Genomic DNA, 24,485 nt, shown 5'->3' with positions numbered 1-24,485 from the left:
GGGTGCCAGACAAAGGGGTCCCGTAGGTGTGTAAACTTGGAGTTCCTGTTTTCCAAAGTTGGCTCAAGGAAAGAGATCGGCTGGCGAGCACCAGCCGGTGGTTATCAATTTTACAGAGGAAACCGCCTGCTTTCCAGCATGTGAACATAATGGATTGTCACCTTTGTCTCAGGACGTGCCCATCCCAGATGTGTCAGGAAATTCCTCAGCAAGATCAGTAAGGGGTGATGACTGCCTGGCTTTGTGCAGAAATCATATTCAATTAATACATTTCATAAACTAGGACATAGGGAGGAATGGGTACAGTCTAAGCAGATCACATTAGTTATATTACATTGAAGGGGTTAAGAAACTTTCTGGTTGTGCACATATGTGCAGACATAGATAGGCATATAGGTATAGGCAGAGAGGACAGGCAAGAGAAGACAGGGAGGGGGTAAAAGTATATAGAAATGGATACATTAGAGGATACATTTTATCAAAATGCGGGATTGGGTCTGTAAGAGCTGCTGCTGATGATTCAGTCTGCAAGTCCGCTGGCGTGAATCGGCACATCTCCATGGATTTTCAGTTAAAATATCTAGGAGGAGGAGGAAGAGCACTGAGGGGCACTGGCTGCGCCTGGCCCATCATGGGCTCTCGGAGACCTCGCAGAGCAGGGAAAAGGAAAGCATTTTATATCTTTTGGCTTGTGGGTCCTAGGTGAACTCTTAGGGTGAGGGTGCTGTGTTTAACAACATTCTGGGTGCTACAATTAAAGAAATATATTAACAAGCTGGACCGTGTCCTGGAGAGGACAACTAAATGGTCTGGCGACAATGCCCTGTGAGGAGTGGCTTGAAGAGAGGAGTATGTTTAGTGTGCAGAAGAGAAGGTTGAGAGGAGACATGATCTCTCTCTCTCACTCGCATAGTCATTTCCGACTCTTCATGACCTCATGGACCAGTCCACGCCAGAGCCACTCCCAATTCCTTCAATGTCAAGCCAGTCACTTCAAGGATACTGTCCATCCATCTTGCCCTTGGTCGGCCTCTCTTCCTTTTGCCTACCATTTTCCCCAGCATCATGATATTTTCCAAACTTTCCTGTCTCCTCATGATGTGGCCAAAATACTTCAGCTTTGCCTCTAATAGCCTTCCCTCTAGTGAGCAGCCATTGGGCATTCTTTCCTGGAGGATGGACTGGTTGGATCTTCTTGCCAAGGTCCAAGCCACTCTCAGGATTTTCCTCCAGCACCAGAGTTCAAAAGCGTCTCTCTTCCTTCACTCAGCCTTCCTTATGGTCCAGCTCTCGCATCCATAGGGAATATCATTGCGTTTCTAATATTTATACATGATCAGCATGTACAGTAGAGTCTCACTTATCCAAGACTCGCTTATCCAACGTTCTGGATTATCCAACGCATTTTTGTAGTCAATGTTTTCAATACATCGTGATATTTTGGTGCTAAATTCTTAAATACAGTAATTACTACATAGCATTATTGTGTATTGAACTACTTTTTCTGTCATGATGTTTTGGTGCTTAATTTGTAAAATCACAACCTAATTTGATGTATAATAGGCTTTTCCTTAATCTCTCCTTATTATCCAACATATTCACTTATCCAACGTTCTGCCGGCCCGTTTACGTTGGATAAGTGAGACTCTACTGTATAAATATTAGAAACAAGGTCATAAAGATGAGGGATTAGGCTTGTTTTCTGCTGCCCTGAAGACTAGGACTCGGAGCCATGGGTTCAAATCTCTGGGAAGGAGATTTCACTTGAATATTAGGAAGAACTTCCTTACCATACAAGCCGTTCAACAGTGGAACTCTCTGCCTCGAAGTGTGGCGGAAGCTCTTTCCTTGGAAGCCTTTAAACATAGGCTGGATGGCCATCTGTCGGGAGTGCTTTGTGCTTTTCCAGCATGGCAGAAAGGGGTTGGCCTAGACCAACTCTGATTTTATGAGGATTCAACCACTTGAATATCCCGGCTGTAAACCTATGGCTCAATCCCGCCCAGTTCCTCACAGCCTGAGGCCCTTTTGTCAGGGAGGAGGAGCAGCGAATATCAGGAGCAGTTTGTATATCCCGCTTCTTCACCCTCAAGGGAAACTCTGAGCAGCAAACACTAAACATCATACAACGTGTCAATCAAAATCTAAGAAATATAAACACGATAAAAGTATTCAATAGAGGAGAATGGCAAAGGCCGAGGGGAGGAGGGCAGCCATGTCTTGACTCTGGGAAGGAAGGGGGCGTGGCCTGGGCGCAGGAGGCGGTTAAAGCCACCGAGAGGGAAGGCGGAAGGAAGGAAGGGCCTCCCAGTAGCGAAGCCCCGCCCCTTTGCTTCCTAGAGCGGCACCGGAAGAGGCTCGGGCTGAGAGGGGGGGGGAGACAGGAGCGCCGCTTCCGGAAGGGAGCCAGTCCTCCTTGGGCGGGCCTGGCGGAGGAAAGGCCTCGCTGGGACAGCTCCTCTCCTCTCTCCCGGATCTCCGCCCGTTCACTCCTCCCGTCGTCCTGCCCCTCTCCTTCCTGGGTAAACAACGACCTTCTCTTCCTTCCCTCATCGCGGCCTCCTGCCCTCGTCCTTCTCCCGCCTCCTTCCGGGTTCCCTCATGGCGGCCTCTTTCTCTCTGAGGACGGGCTCTGGAGGCCCCTGAAGCCGGCCAAGGGCGCCCTGCCTTCCTCCCTGCCCTTCCTCCTCCTCCTGCCTCCTCAGCCTGGCCTGCCTGGGCCTCTGCCGGGAGGGGGGTCTGTGGGGCCTGAAGAAGGGCAGAGAAGGGCCGCAAGGACAGGGCCCCCACCACCTGCCCCACAGAACCGGGTTGGGAAATGAGTGGGAGGGATTCACAAAGGAGGAGAAGCAGAGAGCAAAGGACCAAGGCGTGGAGAAGGTCTGGGGCGAGGGTTTTGGTCTCTGGGAAGGAGAGGACCCCCCCCCCCTTTGAATCTTTTATCTCCAGATTCAGAAGACAGTCAGTAACTCAACACTCACGACAAAACTATCCTGCCTTGAGAGTATTCTCATTCTTCTTGTTTCGTGTGCAGGCCCCACCAGTTCACCCAGTCCTCCCACTTTGAATATCATCTGAGAGAAGAGGTGGACACATCTTCATCCAGTTTGAAGCAGCTTAGAAGCACAGAACAAAGATGGAAGGGCAACAGCCAGCTGTCACCCAGTTGGAAGTATTTCCTTCTGCTGTTGAGGCAGAGAACTATAGAGCATTCTGGGAGGACTCTTGGAGGGAAGACCGGGAGAGCAGTTCACTCCATCCAGACCTTCAGTGGCAGCGCTTCCGGCATTTCCACTATGAGGAGGCCTTGGGGCCCCGGGAGGTTTGCAGCCGCCTCCACTCTCTCTGCCACCTGTGGCTGAAGCCAGAGCGACACTCCAAGGCGGAGATGCTGGACCTGGTGCTCCTGGAGCAGTTCCTGGCTGTCCTCCCTGCGGAGATGGAGTGTTGGGTGAGGGAATGTGGGGCAGAGACCAGTTCCCAGGCTGTGGCTGTGGCTGAAGGTTTCCTCCTGAGTCGGGAAGAGGAGAGGAAGCGGGAGAAGCCACAGGTGAGAGACAGAGATTCATCTTGTTGGTTCAAGGAACCAAGAATAATTGTTTTGAAGGATTCTGTTTTGGAAATCTAACTTTAAGAATAATTCAAAGAAGTTGGAACAAGTTCAGAGAAGCATTAGGAAAGGAGGACCCAGGCGTGTTCACCCTGGAAAAGAGACTTGGAGGGCCACGACTGCCCCTTTTGCATCCCCCAAGGGCTCTCACGGAGAGGAGGGGGCAGTCATCTTCTCCATTCCCCAGGGTGGTGTGTGTGTATATGTATGTTTGTATATATACTTGAGTTATATCCTGCCCCATCTCCCTTGAAGGACTTGGAGCAGCTTACAACATACATAAATACAGTGGACAATATGTGCAAAATATGTGGGCAAATATAACACAAGTCTATATAAAACAAAATGGACAGATTAATAATAAGCAATATAAAACATTAGTTAAAACATAAGGGTTCCCAATAAATTAAATAAAATCCAAAAAATACTGGAGTCAGAATATTTCCATAAAACAAAGACCTCATCCTCATTAAGGGGGTATTATTGAATTATGATCAAAGGCCTGTTTGAATAACCAGATCTTCATGTCCTCCTTAAAAGTCGTGAGGGTGGCTGTTTGTCTCATCTCCCCGAGGAGGGCGTTCCAGAGTCGGGGAGCCACTATTGAGAAGGCCCTGTCCCTCATCCCCACCAGCCTCGCTTGTGATGTGGGTGGGATTGAAAGGAAGGCCTCCGCTGATCTTAGAACAGGTTTATAAAGGGAGATGTGGTCACATAAATAGGCAGGACACTAGCAGTTTAGGGCATTCTAGGTAATAAGCAAATAAGCAACCATTGAAGCTGCTTCAAAAGGGGGGTGATATGTTCTCTATAACTCGCCCCAATCAGCAGCCTGGCTGCAGACCTTTGTATTAATTGAAGCTTCCGAGCCGTCCAGAGTGAATTGCAATAATCCATTCTAGATGTAACTAAGGCATGGATCACTGTGGCCAGATCTGGCTTTTCCTGGTGCAACTGCACAAACTTCAATTTGCATAGGCCCTCCTGGCCACCACTGACACCTAATAATATACTTTATTTATATTAATAAAGTTCCCTGAGGGAGCAAATTACAGAATACATATATGGCAAACATTCAAAGCCTTCTTGATCGAATTGTCGGCATGTCTTCAAGGTACCTTTTACCTCCCCACCAACAGCTGTACCTGTTTACTCACATTACTGTTTTTGAGTTGAGTTTTGAGTTTTGATATGTAAGCAGAAGCTAGGGCTGATTGTGGGAGCTCACACCAACCTGCAGCTTGACCTGCCAATCTTCTGGTCCACAAGGTTTTCTGTAGCTGGCGGTTTAACCCACCGTGCGAACCGTGGCCACTATAAGCTTCAAGCATCAGCGCTGAGTCCACGAGGACCCCCAAGCTACAGATCTATCTCCTCAAGGAGAGTGTTACCCTGTCGAGCACAGGCTGCTACCCTGATCGGCCTCACGACTGACCAGGAGGACCTCAGTCTTTTTTTAAAAAAATAGTTTTTTATTGATTTTCCAGAAATTTAGGGAATTACATTACAGGAGGACCTCAGTCTTGTCTGGATTTAGCTTTAATTTATTAGTCCTCATCCAGTCTATCACAGTTGCCAGGCACCGGTCCAGGACTCAGGGAGTTTTCTTGGATTGAGGTGGTAAAGTCATAGAGTTGTTTGTCACCTGCGTACAGATGACACCGAATTCCAAAACTCTGGATGTCCTCACCCAGTGGTTTCATGTAGATATTGAAAAGCATGTGAGATAAAATAGAACCTTGCAGTACCCCACAAGCCAATAGCCAGGGGTCCAAGCAGGTATCCCCCAGCATCACCATCTGGGTCCGGTACTCCAGGTATGAGCCAAACCACTACAGTGCAATGTCCCCACATCCCATCCCAGAGAGCCAGTCCAGAAGGATACCATGGACGATGGCATCAAAAGCTGCTCAGAGATCAAGGAGAACCAACAGGGACACACTCCCCCTCTCTAGCTCTCTGTGGAGCTCATCCACCAAGGCAACAAAAGCTGTCTCTGTTCCGTGACCAGGCTTAAAACCAGACTGTGAAGGGTCAAGATAATTGGTTTCATCCAAGAATCCCTGGAGCTGGGTGGCCACCACCAACTCCAGAACCTCGCCCAGAAAGGGGAGATTGGAAATAGGCTGATAGCTGTTAAGGATTGCTGGGGTTCACGGAAGGTTTATTTTAGATTTGTCTTACAACTGCCTTTATTACTAGGTATAATGATCTGAAGTTATAGGGCGATAAACTTTGAAGATGAAAAGGAACATATTGAGAATTCAGTGGTGTGTGTGTATTTCAGAGGAAGCAAATGGCTGAACCACTTCTGAATATTCTTTCCCTAAGAATCTGTATGTTATTCACAGGTAGAGATTGTTAGGGGACACTACATAAAAAACCAGCAGAGCATCCAATAATATAAACAGGATATTTACAGTTGAGCATTCAGCTCACAGCAAGCAGAGCATGAGGTGTTGTGGCTGTAAAATAATTTAGAGTTTAGGAGGCAAAGATGTCAGAGTTAAATCTTTAAAACTATAAAAGGTTTATTTACAAACATAATTACATTTCTTAATAGTAACAAACTGGGTCTGAGCTACTCTGAACTCCATTTCTTCTAGGGTTTAAAAGAGAGGAAAAAATCTCCAAGCACTACATCTCTCCTGACATACCAGCAGAGAGAGGTCTCAATACACACTCACTGAGATGAAAAAAGCAGAAGTGATAAATAAAGGCATGCACCTGTAAAGTATCAATTCTACATAACCAGGAGTCTGGGGCGGGGGGGGGGGGGAGGAATTCCCTCAGCCTATTCTAAACTAACTAATTATTCCTCATTCAGGACTGCAGACTTGAGCAGTGTGCGGTTGAAGTCCAACAGAGATAGCTCAACAGGGACCTGAAAGCACAGGTATATAGACGTAGGTTACTCAGCCCGAGAGCCTCTATAGGATAGTCCCAAATTACAACCCCAGGATTACGAACTACCTCCATCTCAGCAGTAGCCCTTCCACTTCAGATCATGTCCTGAAGCAGCTTGCAATGCCCAAACAAAGGCAGAATTCCCATACCAAAATCATGGAAAGACAGATTCTTCTACATAATAAAGAAAACCAGTCTTGGGTCCCAACCATAACCCAAGCAGTCTGGAACAGGTTGCAGAAAGAGAGCCCTCCCTCCTTTTCTAATCTTTCTTTCTTTGTGATCTGTGCTTCTTGTTCAGGTGCAGGACTCTTTTGCAGACGAGACCAGTCAGGTGGAGGAGTCTCCTTCAGACACAATGTGCATTACCCAGACTGGAAATGGAGAATATATTGTAGTTGGTAAGGGATGGCCAGTGTTCCTTGATTGCTCACCTTCTCTTGAGTAGACCTGAAACGTCTGAGCTGTGTGAACTAAAAAAAAAAATTGGAGAGCCTGGGAGTTTAAGAATGTTGCTGGCAGGAGACATTTCTCTACAACACTAATTTGTGCCACTTTCAAAGTTTCTTGATTTCTTTGCTCCTCTCTGGATGTTTATGCTGGTGAAATCCTACTCAGAGTTCTGCACAAGTTCATCCTCTGCACATACAGTACTTTATGTCCAGGTTTAAAAGTATTTGTTGCATTTGATGTCATTTTATATTCATACTGTTATATTGTTTTAATTGTGTTTTTAACCTATGCTGATGCTGGGCTTGTCCCCATGTGAGCTGTCCCGAGTCCCTTCAGGGATATGGAGGCAGGGTATAAAAATAAAGTTACTGTTATTATGAATATGCTCTTGGCTACATTGGCAGAGGCTACAGAAACGAATAGAGCAAACCCTCTGCATTTCCTGGGATTCGATCGCAACATCCCCGGAAAACAGAATAGTCCACATTAAAAACCTTGGGCCAAAGAGGGAGTTTTAAAAAGGACCGTGGGGCAAAGAGAGAGCGAGAAGCTTCTGAGGGAAGGAACTGTAGGGCAGCCTGAAAAAGGGACCGGTCTCACCCTCCCTGATGTCTTTCTCTTTCACAGGCAGTGAAACATGGGGAATTGATAGTAGCACAACTTTTCATGATTCTCTTCTAAGAAGAGATTCTGCGGGACCAGATCAGGTAGGCAGCAGGATTCCGGGAGGGGAGGGGAAGCCGGGTCTCCTTGTCCCTTGAATGTTGCCTTGACTCTGAATGAACCTCTTTCTTCCACATTCCTTCAATGCAAGATGTTTTCAATGAATGATTTAATGAAAAATGTAAATCACAAGTGGCTTGTTTTTTCTGACTTAGTTAGCATTTTCTCCTTGCAGATAACATTTTTCCCCTTCAGGTGACTTTTGAAGATGTGTCTGTGGATTTCTCAGAGGAAGAGTGGGCCCTCTTGGGTCCGAGCCAAAAAACCTTGCACCAGCAAATCATGGAGGAGAATTTGGGGATTGTGTCATCTCTAGGTAAAGCTCCATTATGCTTGTAGTTAACGAAATCCGTTTACAATTATCCAGTGTTTCAGATCTTCCTCTGAAGCCATAGAAAATAAGCTCTTTCCATATCCATATAGGGGGCCAGCCAAGAAGACAATTTGCACTTGGGTGGAGTTGCCACATTAGATGATTTCTAGGCAGTGGTCATTTTCCATCCAACAACTATGCTTGTGATGGTGGTGGGAGTGAGACAAGGGCTTCTCTTAAGGATTGTAGCGCCCAGGTAGGTTTGGGCAATGAGATACAATGAGTCAAGTAGCCTGGACCTGAGCCATTTAGGTCTTTTAGGTCATAACCAGCAATTTGAATTATGTCTGGAAACAGATGGGCAGCCAATGGAGCCGTGGCAGCAAATAATAATAGTAATTTTATTTCTTACCCACCACCCCTCACAGCTCGAGGTGGGATACAGCATTGTTAAAACACATACTCGAAACACATAATCATTTAAAAACATTTTGTAAAATACACATATTTAAACGTATTTCCATAAGATACATATTCAAATACACAAAAGTTAGACATAGAGTTTTAGTTTAAAATTCATCATTAGAACTGTCTAAGTAGGCCTGCCGAAAGCTATAGGTCTTCATTTGTGTCTTAAATTCCGAAACCTGATCTAGCTGTCGGAGCTCTACTGGCAGGTCGTTCCACAGTCCTGGGGCGGCCGATGAAAAGGCGCTCTGGATGGCGGTTGCCAGTTGGGTTCTGGCAGGCTGAAGCAGACGCCTCCCAGAGGACCTCAGTGTAAGACTCTGGAAGGTCTTGGAATTGAAGTCAAGCTCACAACAACGATTGCTGGAAGCAAATGATTTATTCTTTATTTCCAAATTACTGAGAATAACAGTTCGGAAGGATTTCCCACTCAAAACACCCTGTAATGTAACAGCCCAACTCCCATCCGCCTTCTAGGGGTCAAACATTGCCCACAGTCTGTTCACTGCAGTTCCTAATTTCCTTTCCCCCACCTCCCTTCTTTATGGCAGGAAACTGAAGCAACCATCTCCAGGCTGCTAGGCTGCTACGATGACCCTGACATCACTCCCCTCCAACGAAATCCCCCCCCCCCCCCGGGGAAATAAGAAAGTAGAGAAAAGAGGACAAATTTCAAGGTCCATGCTTAAAGGGATAGGTTTGATGAAACAGCTTTTTTAAGCAGGGGGTTCGCACATGTTCAGCACCTACCTATTCAGGATGTAAAGTCTGTGACTCCATTGTACTAAATAGTACAAGTATCCTCTAGAATGTTTAGAGTCTAAAATAGTCCTAATTTCAAAATGTGTATGAACCCCCACCATGATGGGGATAGGTTCGGAGTCAGCTTTACTCCAGCGGGAAACCACGCTAGCCCGTTAGATGAGACTAACATGAAAAACAGGATGGATCTTTCGCCAAGTATGCGGTGAATCTAATCAAACGGCCAACGGGTTTATGATTCCAGAGATAGGAAAGAGACCAACAAAACAGAAGTAATCCATCTTGGTAGATGCCAGAGTAGCTTGTATACTAAGCTGCTAAGCTGCTGCAATTTTCTCTCCCCATTCCCCAGGTGTCTCCCCCTCCAAATTATGTTTTGCCTACTCGGAGAAAGGAGGTAAGTCTTGTCCTTCAATGGCTTTAAATGGGGAGACCCCCGTGGATGAGTGTTTATAATTATTATAAGCAAACTTGGTAAAATCCGCTTAAGAACTCCAGTGGTCTTGTTGATAAGTACTATAACATTTTAAAAATTGTTGTAAAGTCTTTTGTACTCTTTCAGCAGCACTATCTATCTCTGGGTGAAACACTGTACTAAAAGCCCTTTCCGTTAGTCTCAGGAAGCTCTTTCAGTATTTGGATGTAAATTGAAGGCCTCTGTCAGATATGATAGAGGAAGCCTGAAGACATGATGTATAAATAACTTAGCTAACTCTGGCACAGAAGGAATCTTTTCAGAGGCACAAAATGCGCCTCTTTAGAATGTATCTTGTTTAGAAAACAAGTCAATGATAGTCCAAATGGTATTGTATCCATTACTTTCAGGCAAGTCAATCACAAAGTCCATTGCATTTTGAGTCCATGGTTGAGTTGGATTAGCTACCAACTGTAGCAATCCTGTGGGCTTCCCCCCTTCTCTTTAGCTTTAGCACAAATGGTGCATTCTTGTAGATAGTCTTTTACGTCCTTCTGTAATTCCGGCCACCAGAACTGCCGGGTAATCAACTTTGGCGTCTTCGTAAAACCAAAATCTCCTGAGGCTTTGTTATCATGTGACTGGGCCAACACCTTAACTCTCAGGTTTACTGGTACGTAGAGCTTCATCCTGTATGTCCATAGCCCATCGTTTTGCTTTAATGTGTCTTTATGAGATTGAAGCCAATCGTCACTGATCGCAGCCTCCCTCAGCTCATCAGCAAAGTCAGTGTTCTTGGTGGTCAGCACAGCTGTTGTCCCTTCTCCCTCCTGCATTTGGAATTGGGTCTAAACAGCCAGGCCCAAATGTTGTTTCGAAAAATAACAGTCCCTACCTCTCCTGGTGAGGAATAATTGGCCACTGACATCCACTAGACAATTTTGGTTCCCAGGGAAGAACTGTAAGGTGAATTTAAATCAGCTAAAAAAATTGGGCCCACCTAAGCTGTTTTGGTATTCAACCTCTGAGGGATTCGTAGGGTTTTCCCTTTCTTGTGCCAGAAATACAGGGGATTTGAGAGAAACTTGGGCTAAGGAAACAGCTCTATTTTCCCCAGCCCTGGTTGAGTTATGATTTATTTTGAGGCTTATCCCCGGGTACAATATTTAGAGCAAAAGACAACTGCCAGTATTGGAAAGAACTGTGGGAAAGCGCTGTCTCGACTTAATGTATTTTGTAATTAAACTTTAATATAAGCTTTTCTTTTCAACACAATTCACACAGGAGAAAGGCCATTTAAATGTTTGCAGTGTGAAAAGAGCTTCAGTCTCAAGCACACCCTTATTCGTCATCAGGCAACTCACACAGGAGAGAAGCCATTTCAATGCTTGCAGTGTGGAAAGAGCTTCAGTCAAAAGAAAAACCTTATTCGTCATCAGGGAACTCACGCAGGACAGAAACCATTTAAATGCCTGCAGTGTGAAAAGTGCTTCAGTCAAAAGATTAACCTTATTCGTCATCAGGGAGCTCACGCAGGACAGAAACCATTTAAATGCTTGCAGTGTGAAAAGTGCTTCAGTCACAAGCACATCTTTATTCGTCATCAGACAACTCACACAGGAGTGAAGCCATTTCATTGCTTGCAATGTGAAAAGAGCTTCAGACAAAATAGCCACCTTATTAGTCATCAGGCAACTCACACAGGAGTGAAGCCATTTCATTGCTTGCAGTGTGAAAAGAGCTTCAGTCAAAATAGGCACCTTATTAGTCATCAGGCAACTCACACAGGAGAGAAACCATTTAAATGCTTGCAGTGTGAAAAAAGCTTCAGTCAAAAACACGTCCTTATTAGTCATCAGGCAACTCACACAGGATACAAGCCATTTAAATGCTTGCAGTGTGAAAAAAGCTTTAGTCGCAACTACGTCCTTATTCGTCATCAGGCAACTCACACAGGAGAGAAGCCATTTAAATGCTTGCAGTGTGAAAAGAGCTTCAGTCAAAAACACGTCCTTATGAGTCATCAGGCAACTCACACAGGTGTGAAGCCATTTAAATGCTTGCTGTGTGAAAAGTGCTTCACTCAAAAGAATAACCTTATTCGTCATCAGGCATCTCACACAGGACAGAAACCATTTAAATGCTTGCAGTGTGAAAAGAGCTTCAGTCACAAGCACGTCCTTATTCGTCATCTGGCAACTCACACAGGAGAGAAGCCATTTAAATGCTTGCAGTGTGAAAAGAGCTTCAGTCACAAGCACCACCTTATTAGTCATCAGGCAACTCACACAGGAGAGAAGCCATTTTAATGCTTGCGGTGTGAAAAGAGCTTTAGTCAAAAGAGCAGTTTTTCTATGTCATCAGGCAACTCACACAGGTGAGAAGCCATTTAAATGCTTGCAGTGTGGAAAGAGCTTCAGTGAAGAGAGAAACCTTATTAGTCATCAGAAAACTCACACAGGAGAGAAGCCATTTAAATGCTCAGATTGTAGAAAGAGCTTCAGTTGGAAATCTGTTAATGTGGGATTTGTGTATTGGTAGTGTTTAAATGCAATTTGTGTCTTGCCAGTATTGCATACTGATTGCATCTTCCAGAGTGTACTATAGTCTGGAAAGAGTTAATTGCCAAGAAGCTGTGATGACCTTGATGTGTGACTGGAGCTGGGGAGTGTCCAGACACAAGTGTGTATGCATTACTGATTGCATCAGTTCTGTTTAGTTCAGAGTTCTGTCTGCCTAGAGTGAGAGTCCTGTGTCTATTGTCTGCAGGTCTGTTTGTCTTGTATAGTAAAACTTGTATATAGTTTTACCATCGTCTCTAATGTCACTTCGTGCTGCGTTCCTCTGACTCCATCCAACTGCTGCTGCGCTGCGTAAATTACTCTGACAAAATCATACCTTGTTTGTCATCAAGCAACTCGCAGCAGAGGAAAACTAGAGTGTGGAAAGATCTGCAGTTGAAAAACAAGGCTTCTTTTTTAATTGTCAACCCATACGGAAGAAATGGGGTAAAGGGAAGTTTCTTTGTTTTACATCAGAGGGGGATGGATCTTTGTTACAGAAAGACTGAGTTAAAAGCTATGACTTTTGGGGAAAATAATAATCTGACCAATTTTCTTTGATGAAATATCTCATTGAGCATAACTGAAAATATTTTGAGAGCTAAAGGAAAGATATTTCACAGTACTTTAACCCATTCATGGACATTGGTTACTGCAAATATTTCCTGTCATGTATATTCAGGGTTAAAAAGACATTTAATTGAGAAGTTTGATGGGAAGTGTGAGAATGGGTTTGATTAATGACTGACAGCCCTGAGTTTCATGTTATTCTATGTATGTGGGACTGGGTTTTCTTTTATGAAATATGTAATAAAGCATAACTGATAAATTGTTTTCTATCCATTCATGCATACTGGATACTGTGAAGATTTCTTGTCCTGTCTATAACGTATAAATAATAATAAATATATTAAAGATATGTGTGTGTGTATTAAATGTCCATATGGTATCTAGTTTAACCTGAAAAAAAGGCGTGTTTAGAATTCTGAGTCTCTTCTGAGTCACATGGATAACTGTATTTTTGATGTGTTTTTGTTTTTCGATCACTGTAATTATCTGGGCTTGGCCCCATGTAAGCCGCCCCGAGTCCCTTTGAGGAGATGGAGGCGGGGTATAAAAATAAAGTTGTTGTTGTTGTTCTGTATGTTATGATATTAAGAGAATGAGTCTATTTACAAAGGTCTAAAGGAAAGAATCTGAATGATTTCCTTTAGATTATCTGGTTGGTTGTGAGCTTGGAATGTCCTGGCTGAAAATTAATTAGACAATTTTAATCCTCTGTTTTCTATTACTTTTCATCATTCTCGGCATGACTCAAATTACTTGCTCTTCAAACAACCTGATTATTTAATGGTGGTCGGTATTAATTTGAAGGGCTATTGAGGAAGGATAAGGTGCTTTCAGTGGAATGCTCACAGATCTTCTCTTAGCATGTATACTGTTTTTGTTAGAATGGGGTGGGTGTGGTCTATAAAGACAGATAGGAAAAAAGGAGAAAATTGGAATGGAGAAATCAGTAAGGAATATGTGAACACACTTTCTTTTTTAAAATTATATCTATTTATATCCTGATTTATCTCCCCTGAAGAGAACTCAAAGTGGGTTAACATAAAAATGTTAGCGCACCATTTAAAATGGAAGTACTTTGGCCACAAAATGAGAAGACGGGAGAGCTTGGAGAAGATAATGATGCTTGGGAAAATGGAAGGAAAAAGAAAGAGGGGCCAACCAAAGGCTAGGTGATTGGATGGTATCCTTGAAGTGACTGGCTTGATCTTGAAGGAGCTCGGGGTGGCGATGGCTGTCAGGGATCTCTGCCCTGGGCTGGCCCAGGGGGTCATGAAGAGTTGGAAGCAACTGAACGAATAAACAACACCATTTAAAATATACAAATACTTAAACTTAATTTTATATATACAGTATTAAAAGATTCACAGTTAAAATAATAATAGTAATAATAATAATAAATTTATTTATTTTATTTATTTCAATCATTTATACCCCGCCCTTCTCACCCGAGGGGACTCAGGGTGGCTTACAAGTGGCAATTGATGCCGTTACACTGATATACAATGAACTAAAATGTTAAAACAGTCATAAAATACAATATACAAAGTTTAAAACAATGCAAAGTGCTTATAAACATTATTTATATCCCACCACTATCTCTCCCATCTGCAGCATATAGCATAAAAACAGTATATGAGTATAAAACAATGTCGTAAAAAATTATAACAAGCCACTATCAACACATAACATAAAATAGCTCAATTTTAAAAATACAGAAATCTGTAAATAAAACTAATTGCCATCAATTCACAACTAAAATGCCAGAGTGTCAACCTCATATAGGCCCATTTCAGCCTATTCAAGGTCAAAAGCCTATTCAAAAATCAGTGTTTTTAAGCTGGATCTGAATGATTGAAGGGTGGGGGCTAATCTAATCTCTTTTGTGAGGGTATTCCAGAGACTGGGAGCCAACACAGAAAGCTGCCTCTCTCGTCCCCACCAACATAGTGGGACCAAGAGAAGGGCCTCCCCTGCCAATCTCAAAGCCCGTGCTGGTTCATAGAAAGTGATGTAGTCACGAAGATAGGTTGGACTTGAAGTTTAAAGGGCTTTATATGTAATAACCTAAACCTTTAATTGAGCCCGGAAACTTGTCGGAAGCCAGTGGAGCTGCTTTAGTAGGGGCAAAGTATGTTCCCTATAGCTAGCCCCAGCTAGTAATTACAATGCATTACAGTAGTCCATTCTGGATGTAACTGGTGTGGACCGCCGTGGCAATGTCAGGCTTTTCAAGGTACGGTCACAGCTGGCGCACAAGTTTTAATTGTGCAGAAGCCGTCCCTGCCACCGCTGACACCTGAGCTTCAAGCGTCAATGATGACACTTGTGTTCTCATGAAAGCTGGGTGAAGCCGTTCAGAGTTTTGGAGTTGGGTGCCATATCTATACAGATGACACACAACCCTACTACTCTTTTCCACCTCATTCCAAGGAAGCTCCCTAGATCCCAGATCAGTGTCTGACAGCTGTGATGGGCTGGATGAAGATTAACAAATGGAGATTTAACCCAGACAAGACAGAGGTCCTCCTGGTCAGTCGCGAGGCCAATCGGGGAGAGTAAGTCCGCTGAGCACAGGTTGCCACCCCATACCCCGATTGGCCTCGCGACTGACCAGGAGGACCTCTGTCTTGTCTGGGTTAAATCTCCATTTGTTAATCTTCATCCAGCCCATCACAGCTGTCAGACACTGATCTGGGATCTAGGGAGCTTCCTTGGAATGAGGTGGAAAAGAGTAGTAGGGTTGTGTGTCATCTGTATAGATATGGCACCCAACTCCAAAACTCTGAACGGCTTCACCCAGCTTTCATGTAGATACTGAAAAGCATGGGGAAAAGAATGAAACCTTGCAGGACCCCACAGGTCAAAGGCAGGGATCCGAGCAGGCATCCCCCAGCATCACCATCTGGGTACAATCCCTCAGGAAGGAACAAAGCACGGCAATGCAATGCTCCGAACACCCATTCCAGAGAGCCGACCCAGAAGGATACCATGGTCAATGGTATCGAAGGCTGCTGAAATGTCCAGGAGAAACATCAGGAACACAGACCCATCTAGTTCTCTGTGGAGGTCATCCACCAAGGCGACCAAAGCTGTCTCCGTTCCGTGGCCAGGCCTAAAGCCAGACTGTGATGGATCAAGTCAATCGGTTTCATCCAAGAATCCCTGGAGTTGAGAGGCCACCACCTGCTCCAGAACCTTGCCCAGAAAAGGAAGATTCGAAATAGGACAGTGCAGTAGAGTCTCACTTATCCAAGCTAAGCGGGCCGGCAGAAGCTTGCATAAGCGAATATCTTGGATAATAAGGAGGGATTAAGGAAAAGCCTATTAAACATCCAATTAGGTTATGATTTTACAAATTAAGCACCAAAACATCATGTTATACAACAAATTTGACAGAAAAAGTAGTTCAATACGCAGTAATGTTATGTTGTAATTACTGTATTTACAAATTTAGCACCAAAATATCACAATATATTGAAAACATTGACTACAAAAATGGCTTGGATCATCCAGAAGCTTGGATAAGCAAAGCTTGGATAAGCAAAGCTTAGATAAGTGAGACTCTACTGTAGTTATTTGGTATAGAGGACTCAAGGGACAACATTTTTAGAATTGGTTTTATGATTTCTTTTTTCTAGCTGGATAGTATTTTGGTCTGGTCGAATGGGGCATTGATGATTCTTGTGAACCACTCAGCCAATCCCTCCAAATAAAGAGAGATAACTAACACTCCAGGAAGACAGGATCAGAATGCAACATGATCTTAACAGATGAGAGACTTGGGCCAAAACTATTTATTTACAGTATTTATATTCCGCCCTTCTCACCCCGAAGGGGACTCAGGGCAGATCACATTATGTACATATAGGGCAAACATTCAATGCCCATAAACACATCGAACAGAGACAGAGACAACAGACAGACAGACGCAGAGGCAATTTAACCTTTTCCTAAGGGGATGTTCGATTCTGGCCACAAAGGGGAGCAGCTGCTTCATCATCCACTCTGACGGCACTTCCTCATTCCAACGTTGTAAATTAGTTAAACTTGCCTCCCCACTTTTTATACATAGTACCTTATTTCCTACTTGATAGATGCAACTATCTTTCGGGTTGCTAGGTCAGCAACAAGCAGGGGCTATATTTTATTTTTAATTGACAGGTGCTCACCCCGCCACGGGCTGGCCTCGAATTCATGACCTCATGGTCAGAGTGATTTATTGCAGAAGCTGTTTACCAAATTACAAAGATACTACACTTAGGCAGAAAAAATGAAATGTGAAGATATAGGATAGGTGACGACTTATTCAACATCAGCCCCAGGTGGCGCAGTGGGTTAAAGCCTTGTGACTTAAAGGTTGGGCTGCTGATCTGCAAGCTGCCAGGTTCGAACCCCACCTGGGGAAGAGTACAGATGAGCTCCCTCTCTCAGCTCCAGCTCCATGAGAGAAGCCTCCCACAAGGATAGTAAAACATCAAAAACATCCGGGCGTCCCCTGGGCAACGTCCTTGCAGACGGCCAATTCTCTCACTCCAGAAGCGACTTGTAATTTCTCAAGTCACTCCTGACACGAAAAAAAAATGTTAAAATTATCTTGGAATCTTTGGGACAACATGTTTGACATGCGCCAACTGTGTTTTGCAGCAGCTAAAAATGCCAATGTGATGCCAAAAGTGCCTAGATCGAGGGTAGTCATGGTGCCTTTGTATTCTGCTTTGGTCAGACCCTGTCATGGTTCGCAAAGGCACTGTGCTGTGTGTGTTAACTGGAGAGTGAAGCGCATGAAGTCGATTGGAGACTAGGACTCAGAGCCATGGGTTCAAATCTCTGGAAAGGAGATTCCGCCTGAACATGAGGAAGAACTCCCTTACCGTACAAGCCGTTCAACGGTGGCACTCTCTGCCTCGGAATGGGATGGAAGCGCTTTCCTTGGAGGCCTTTAGCCAGGCCTTCCTCTGAAGGGTTAAAGCCACCGAGAGAGGAAGGAAAGAAGGGCCTCCCAGAGGCGAAGCCCCGCCCCTTTCCGGCCGGTGCCGAGCGTCCCTTCCTAGAGCGGCACCGGAAGAGGCTCGGGCTGAGGGGGGGAGAGAGGAGCGGTCCTTCAGAGTATTTACAGGATATCATTCACCTTGTTTTGTTTGCAGGCCCCACCAGTTCTCCCAGTGCTCCCACTTTGAATATCATCTGAGAGAAGAGGTGGACACATCTTCATCCAGTTTGGAGGCAGCCTAGAAGCACAGAACCAAGATGGAAGGGCAAGAGCCAGCTGCCGCCCAGTTAGAGGTATTTTCTTCTGTTGTTGAGACAGAGAACTATAGAGCATTCTGGGAGGACCCTTGGAGGAAAGACCGGGAGAGAAGTCTGCTCCATTCAGGCTTTCAGGACTTCCACTATGAGGAGGCCTTGGGGCCCCGGGAGGTTTGCAGCCGCCTCCACTCTCTCTGCCGCCTGTGGCTGAAGCCTGAGGAACATACAAAGGCAGAGATGCTGGACCTGGTGCTCCTGGAGCAGTTCCTGGCCGTCCTTCCTGCGGAGATGGAGCTCTGGGTGAGGGAATGTGGGGCAGAGACCAGTTCCCAGGCCGTGGCCCTGGCAGAAGGCTTCCTCCTGAGTCGGGAAGAAGAGAGGAAGCAGGAGAAGCCCCAGGTAAGAGACAGAGAGAGAGAGAGGATCATCTTGTTGTTTCAAGGCACCAAGAACAATTGTTTTGAAGGATTACATTTAGGAAAAATAACTTTAAGAATAATAGAAAGAATTTGGGACAAGTTCAGAGAAGCATTAGGAAAGGAGGACCCAGGTGTGTTCACCCTGAATAAGAGACGTGGAGTGCCATGACGGCCCCCTTTGCATCCCCCAAGGGCTCCCACGGAGAGGAGGGGGCAGTCATCTCCATTCCCTAGGGTGGTATAACCAGGGGCAATGATCTGAAGTTATAGGATGGTAAACTTTTAAGAGTAAAAGGGATGTATTGAGACAGGATGGTAAACCTGGAAGATTAAAAAGAGCGTACTAAGAATTCCAGTGGTGTGTATTTCAGGGGAAACAACTGCTGAACCACTTCCTAATATTATTTCCCTAAGAAACTGTATGTTATTCAGAGGTAGAGATTGCTCAACAGGGACCTGAAAGCACAGATATTCAGACTTAGGTTACTCAGCCCGAAATCCCTTCTAGGGTATCCCCAAATGACAACCCCAAGATTACGTAAAGTCCTTCTTTCATCTCAGCAGTAGCCCTTTCCCTTCAGATTGAATCCCGAAGCAGACTGCAACACCCAAAGGAATGCATAATTCCCACACCAAAATCAAGGAAAGACAGAATGAAGAAAACCGGTCTTGGGTCCCAACCATAATCCAAGCAGTCTGAAACAGAAAGACAGCCCTCCCTCCTTTTCTAATCTTTCTTTTTCTTTGTGATCTGTGCTGCTTGTTCAGGTGCAGGACTCATTTGCAGATGAGACCAGTCAGGTGGAGGAGTCTCCTTCAGACACCATGTGCATTGCCCAGACTGGAAATAGAGCATATTTGACAGTTGGTAAGGGATGGGGGTGGTCCTTCTTGCTTCCTCACCTCTTGAGTAGACCTGAAATGTCTGAGCTGTGTGAATTGGAAAAAACTGGGGAGCCTGGGAGCTTAAGAATGCTGCTGACAGGAGACATTTCCCTACAATTCTTATTTGTGCCACTTTCAAAGTTACTTGATTCCTTTGCTTCTCTCTGGATGTTTATGGTGCTGAATGTGCTCTTGGCTACATTGGCACAAATACAGAAACTAATACAGTCAACCCTCTATATTTCCTGGGATTACGTCACAAAATCAAACAAAATAGTCCACATTAAAGACCTAGGACCCAAATCCAAGGAGGGAGTTTCAAAGAGGGTCACGGGGCAAGGGGAGAGTGGCAGGCTTCCAAGGGAAGGAACTGTGGGGCAGCCTGGAAAAGGGACCTATCTCACCTTCCCTGATGTCTTTCCTCTCTTTTACAGGCAATGAAACATGGGGAATTGATAGTAGCACAACTTTCCATGATTCTCTTCTAAGAAGAGATTCTACGGGACCAGATCAGGTAGGCAGCAGGATCCCTGGATCCTTGTTCCTTGACTATTGCCCTGCCTCTAAATAAATGTCTTTCTTCTACATTCCTTCAATCCAAGATGTTTTCTATGAATGACTGATTCAAAGACGTAAATAAGAAATGGCCTGTTTTTTCTGACTTAGTTGGCATTTTCTCCTTGCATATAACATTTTTTTTGTCTTCAGGTGATATTTGAAGATGTGTCTGTGGATTTCTCAGAGGAAGAGTGGGCCCTCTTGGATCCAAGCCAAAAAGCCTTCCACCAGCAAATCATGGAGGAGAATTTAGGGATTGTGTCATCTCTAGGTAAGGCTCCATTATGCTTGTACTTAACCAAATCAGTTTACAAGTTCTCAGAATTATCCATTGTTTCAGATCTCTTCCTCTGAAGCCATATAAAACAAGCTCATTCCGTATCCATATAGGGGCCAGCCCAAGAAGCGAATTGGAACTTGGGTGGAGTTGCCATGGGATATAACAGACATGTAACACTATGGGCAGACTTGGCCTCTTAAGGAACAGTTGCAGTAGCTGCAAAAATGTGTAGTGTGCAAGGCAGTCCTGGCCATGCATGAAACCTGGGACTCCAGATTCCATGCCAAGGTCTAGGAGTATCCCCCAAACTACGGAACCGTGTCTTCAGTGGTAATGTAACCCCATCCATCACAGGCTGAATCCCTGTTCCCTTATCTGCCTTCTGACCGACCTGTAGCACCTCTATCTACTCTGGATTAAGTTTCAATTTGCCCCCTCCAGCCCATTACGGGTGAGAGACATTGGTTTAGTTGGAAAGGAGGAATAGAGCTTGGTGTCATTTGCAGATAGAGGCACCACACTCCAAATCTCTGGATGAGCTCTCCCGTATCTGTTAAATACATAGGGAACAAAACAGATGCCCGGGGGATCCCACAGGCAATGGGCAAGGGATCAAACAGGAATCCCCCATCAGCACTTTCTGGGTTTGCCTATCCGGAAGAAACAGAGCCGCTGTAAAATGTCTCCAATTCCCATCTGCAAAGGAAGGATACCATCATTGAAGGTATTAAGAATGCTGAAATGTTCATTGGAGATAATAGGGACACATTCTCCACATCTGTCTCTGTTTGTAGGCCATCAACCAGGGTTACCAAAACTGTCTGTCACATAAGCAGGTTTCCTTGAATGGCTCAAACCACTGTAATTCCACCTTTCTCTTTTCCTACTGCTTTCCATACTGCAGAACATTATTAGCTTTTCCAGTGAGGTGCAATATGTTGATGTCCAAACTAGGATGGCCTTTGTTTGGCCCCTTCGACTCTCTAGTGAGAATTCAGTTACTTAGTCAGGTTCACTGCCGCTCATGCTGTGTGCAGCCCCCAGGAGAAGGCGGGGTTGAACACGCCAAGCATTGAAGAGAAGTGAATCTACATGCATGCACCCCCTTTCTCCCTCTATATATACACCTATTTTAGTCTTTAGGGCAAAAGCTTCAAGAGGAGTGGTTCTTTAAATTAAATGTGGGCAGTATTTTAAGTTGGTCCATGAAGAGTTTACGTACCAAGTGTATGTACCAAGTTCTATCAAGCCATTTAGGAGCCTTTGCAATCCATACATACACACTGAATTATGTATATATTAATTTCTTCATACACAAACTGTAATGCCATAAATACCAGTGCACGCTTGTGAAGCTCACAATATAAAAATGGGTTTTGCCTCATGCCTCTACTAATTCTAAAGTTAAGCAAATCAACAGTAGGGGGTGATTTAAAAAACAAAACTTTGGGTTTTAAATGGGAGAAATAACATTTAATTAATAATATAAGGGGTGACAAAACAGAGACAGAATGCCAAACTCCAGTTTTGTGCGTCTTCATTCGGTCCTTTTAAACATGGCAACTTTATTCTGGCTTCTAATTTGAATCCTGATGTTTGTTCTGCTGCCTGATGCCATGAGGTTAAGTTCACCTACCTTGGCGGCATCAGGCAGATCAAGGGCTTTTTACCTTTCTTGTGCCAGAATAACAGGGGACGCCAGAGAAACCAGGGCTAAAGAAAAGAGCTCTATTTTCCACTTCCCTGGTTGCATTATAATTTACTTTGAGACTTATATCCTGGTGTAATATTTAGAGCAAAAACAAAACAGAATTTTTTCTCTTAACATCCAGTGTTGGATAGGGCTTTGGGAAAGTGTTGCCTCGACTAATTTCACTTTTATTATTCGTATAATTTTTAACTTTAATATAACCTTTTCTTTTCAACACATGTTCACCCTTCCCTCGTTCTCAAGCCATGTCAATAGAGGAGACACCGTTTAAATATTTGGAAGATGGAATTGATTTCAATAGGAAGGACGCGCTCACCTTTTCTCAAGGAACTCACACAAGGGATAAACCATTTAAATGCTTGGAGTGTGGAAAGAACTTCCATCAGAAGGCACACCTTGTTATCCATCAGAGAAACCACACAGGAGAAAAGCCATTTAAATGCTTGGAATGTGAAAAAGGTTTCTCTCAGAAGATAAGCCTTGTTCATCACAGGGCATTTCACAAAAGAGAGAAGCTATTTAAATGCTTGCAGTGTGGAAAGAGCTTTAGTCAAAAGGGAAGCCTTATTTGTCATCAAGCAACTCACACAGGAATAAAGCCATTCAAATGCTTGCGGTGTGAAAAGAGCTTCAGTCTAAAGGGAAACCTTATTCGTCATCAGGCAACTCACACAGGAGTAAAACCATTTAAATGTTTGCAGTGTGAAATGAGCTTCAGTCAAAAGCACGACCTTATTCGTCATCAGGCAACTCACACAGAAGAGAAGCCATTTAAATGCTTGCAGTGTGAAAAGAGCTTTGGTCAAAAGGGAAGCCTTATTAGTCATCAGGCAATTCACACAGGAGAGAAGCCTTTCAAGTGCTTTCTTTGTGAAATGAGCTTCAGTTACAAGCACATGCTTATTCGTCATCAGGCAACTCACACAGGAGTAAAGCCATTCAAATGCTTGCAGTGTGAAAAGAGTTTTATTTACAAGCACGCCCTTATTCGTCATCAGGTAACTCACACAGGAGTAAAGCCATTTCAGTGCTTGCAGTGTGAAAAGAGCTTCAGTCACAAGCACGTTCTTATTCGTCATCAGACAACTCACACAGGAGTAAAGCCATTTCAGTGCTTGCAGTGTGAAAAGAGCTTCAGTGAGAAGAGAAGCCTTATTAGTCATCAGGTGACTCACACAGGAGTAAAGCCATTTCAATGCTTGCAATGTGAAAAGAGCTTCTGTCAGAAGAGAAACCTTATTTGTCATCAGAAAACTCACACAGGAGACAAGCCATTTCAATGCTTGCAGTGTGAACAGAGTTTCAGTGTAAAGGGAAGCCTCATTAGTCATCAGGTAACTCACACAGGAGAAAAGCCATTTAAATGCTTGCAGTGTGAAAAGAGTTTCATTGTAAAGGGAAGCCTCATAAGTCATCAATCAACTCACACAGGAGAGCTGCCATTTCAATGCCTGCAGTGTGAAAAGAGTTTCAGTGTAAAGGGAAGCCTTATTCGTCATCAGGCAACTCACACAGGAGAGAAGCCATTTAAATGCTTGCAGTGTGAAAAGAGCTTCAGTCAAAAGAGCAATCTTATTTGTCATCAGAAAACTCACACAGGAGAGAAGCCATTTAAATGCTTGCAGTGTGAAAAGAGCTTTAGTCTAAAGGGAAACCTAATTATTCATCAGGCAATTCACATAAGAATAAAGCCATTCGAATGCTCAGTATGTGAAAAGAGCTTTAGTCAAAAGGGAAGCCTTATTCGTCATCAGCAGACTCACACAGAAATAAAGCCCATTTGAATGCTCAGTGTGTTTAAAGAGCTTCGGTCACAAGTACGTCTTTACTCGTCATTAAGGAAACCACACAAGAGACAAACCATTTAAATGTTTGGAATGTGGAAGAGGTTATCTCAGAAGTTAGACCTTGTTCATCACAAGGCAATTCGCACAGGAGAAAAGCCTTTTATTTGTGTTGATTGCGGAAAGAGCTTCCGTCAGAAAGGAGCCCTTTTTCCTCATCAGGCAACTCGGAGTAGAAATAAAAACATAGTTTGGAAAGAGCAGCAGTTGAAATACAAGCCGCCTTTTTTAATTGTCAACCCAGAAGGAAAAATGGATTAAAAGATGAGCACCAACCCCCAGAGTCAGAAATGACTGGACTTAACGTCAGGGGAAACCTTTACCTTTACTGCTTTGTTTTAGGACAGAGGGTGCATGAATCTTTGTCATAAAAACACTGAATTAAAAAGCTGTGGCTTTGGGGGGAAATAATAACCTGATCAATTTTCTTTCGTAAAATATCTCATTAAGCATAAGTGATAACATTTTTTATCCATTCATGCATTCTGGTTACTGCAAATATTTCCTGTCATGCGATATTCAGGGTTAAAAATATATTTAATTCAGACATTTGATGAGAAGTGTGGGAATGGGTTTGATTAATGACTAACAGCCCTGTGTACCATGTAATTCTATGTATGTGGGACTGGGTTTTCTTTTATGAAATATCGAATAAAGCATAACTGATAAATTGTTTTCTATCCATTCATGCATATTGGTTACCGTGAGGATTTCTTGTCCTATCTATAACGTATAAATAATAGAAGATGTGTGTATTTA

The 24,485-nt window shown here is 43.9% G+C and overlaps 2 protein-coding genes across 3 annotated transcripts; both read left to right on the top strand.

Moving 5' to 3' along the window:
* The first annotated feature begins 2,367 nt into the window (after positions 1-2,367).
* LOC100554768 (zinc finger protein 436) lies at positions 2,368-13,356 on the top strand. The gene is made up of 7 exons (XM_062973281.1): positions 2,368-2,522; positions 3,035-3,550; positions 6,819-6,918; positions 7,598-7,677; positions 7,889-8,009; positions 9,589-9,633; positions 10,936-13,356. Exons 2-7 carry the CDS (start codon positions 3,137-3,139, stop codon positions 11,958-11,960), a joined length of 1,785 nt encoding a protein of 594 aa, XP_062829351.1. The 5' UTR covers positions 2,368-2,522; positions 3,035-3,136; the 3' UTR covers positions 11,961-13,356.
* Positions 13,357-17,057: 3,701 nt separating this feature from the next.
* Positions 17,058-24,396, top strand: LOC103280101 (zinc finger protein 271). 2 transcript variants are annotated; one of them, XM_062973263.1, is made up of 6 exons: positions 17,058-18,428; positions 19,217-19,316; positions 19,768-19,847; positions 20,042-20,162; positions 20,737-20,895; positions 22,126-22,258. In XM_062973263.1, the coding sequence occupies exons 1-5, from the start codon at positions 18,030-18,032 to the stop codon at positions 20,847-20,849; spliced, it is 813 nt and encodes a 270-aa protein (XP_062829333.1). In that variant the 5' UTR covers positions 17,058-18,029; the 3' UTR covers positions 20,850-20,895; positions 22,126-22,258. The 2 variants fall into 2 exon arrangements, with proteins under 2 accessions (XP_062829333.1, XP_016851870.2); XM_016996381.2 differs by lacking the exon at positions 20,737-20,895 and having other exon boundaries at positions 17,065-18,428; positions 22,126-24,396.
* The last annotated feature ends 89 nt before the right edge of the window (positions 24,397-24,485 follow it).

Source organism: Anolis carolinensis, chromosome 2, assembly GCF_035594765.1.
Source record: "Anolis carolinensis isolate JA03-04 chromosome 2, rAnoCar3.1.pri, whole genome shotgun sequence".
Lineage (NCBI taxonomy): Eukaryota > Metazoa > Chordata > Lepidosauria > Squamata > Dactyloidae > Anolis > Anolis carolinensis.
Note: the sequence above shows the minus strand (reverse complement) of the source record. Positions and strands in the feature narration are given on the sequence as shown.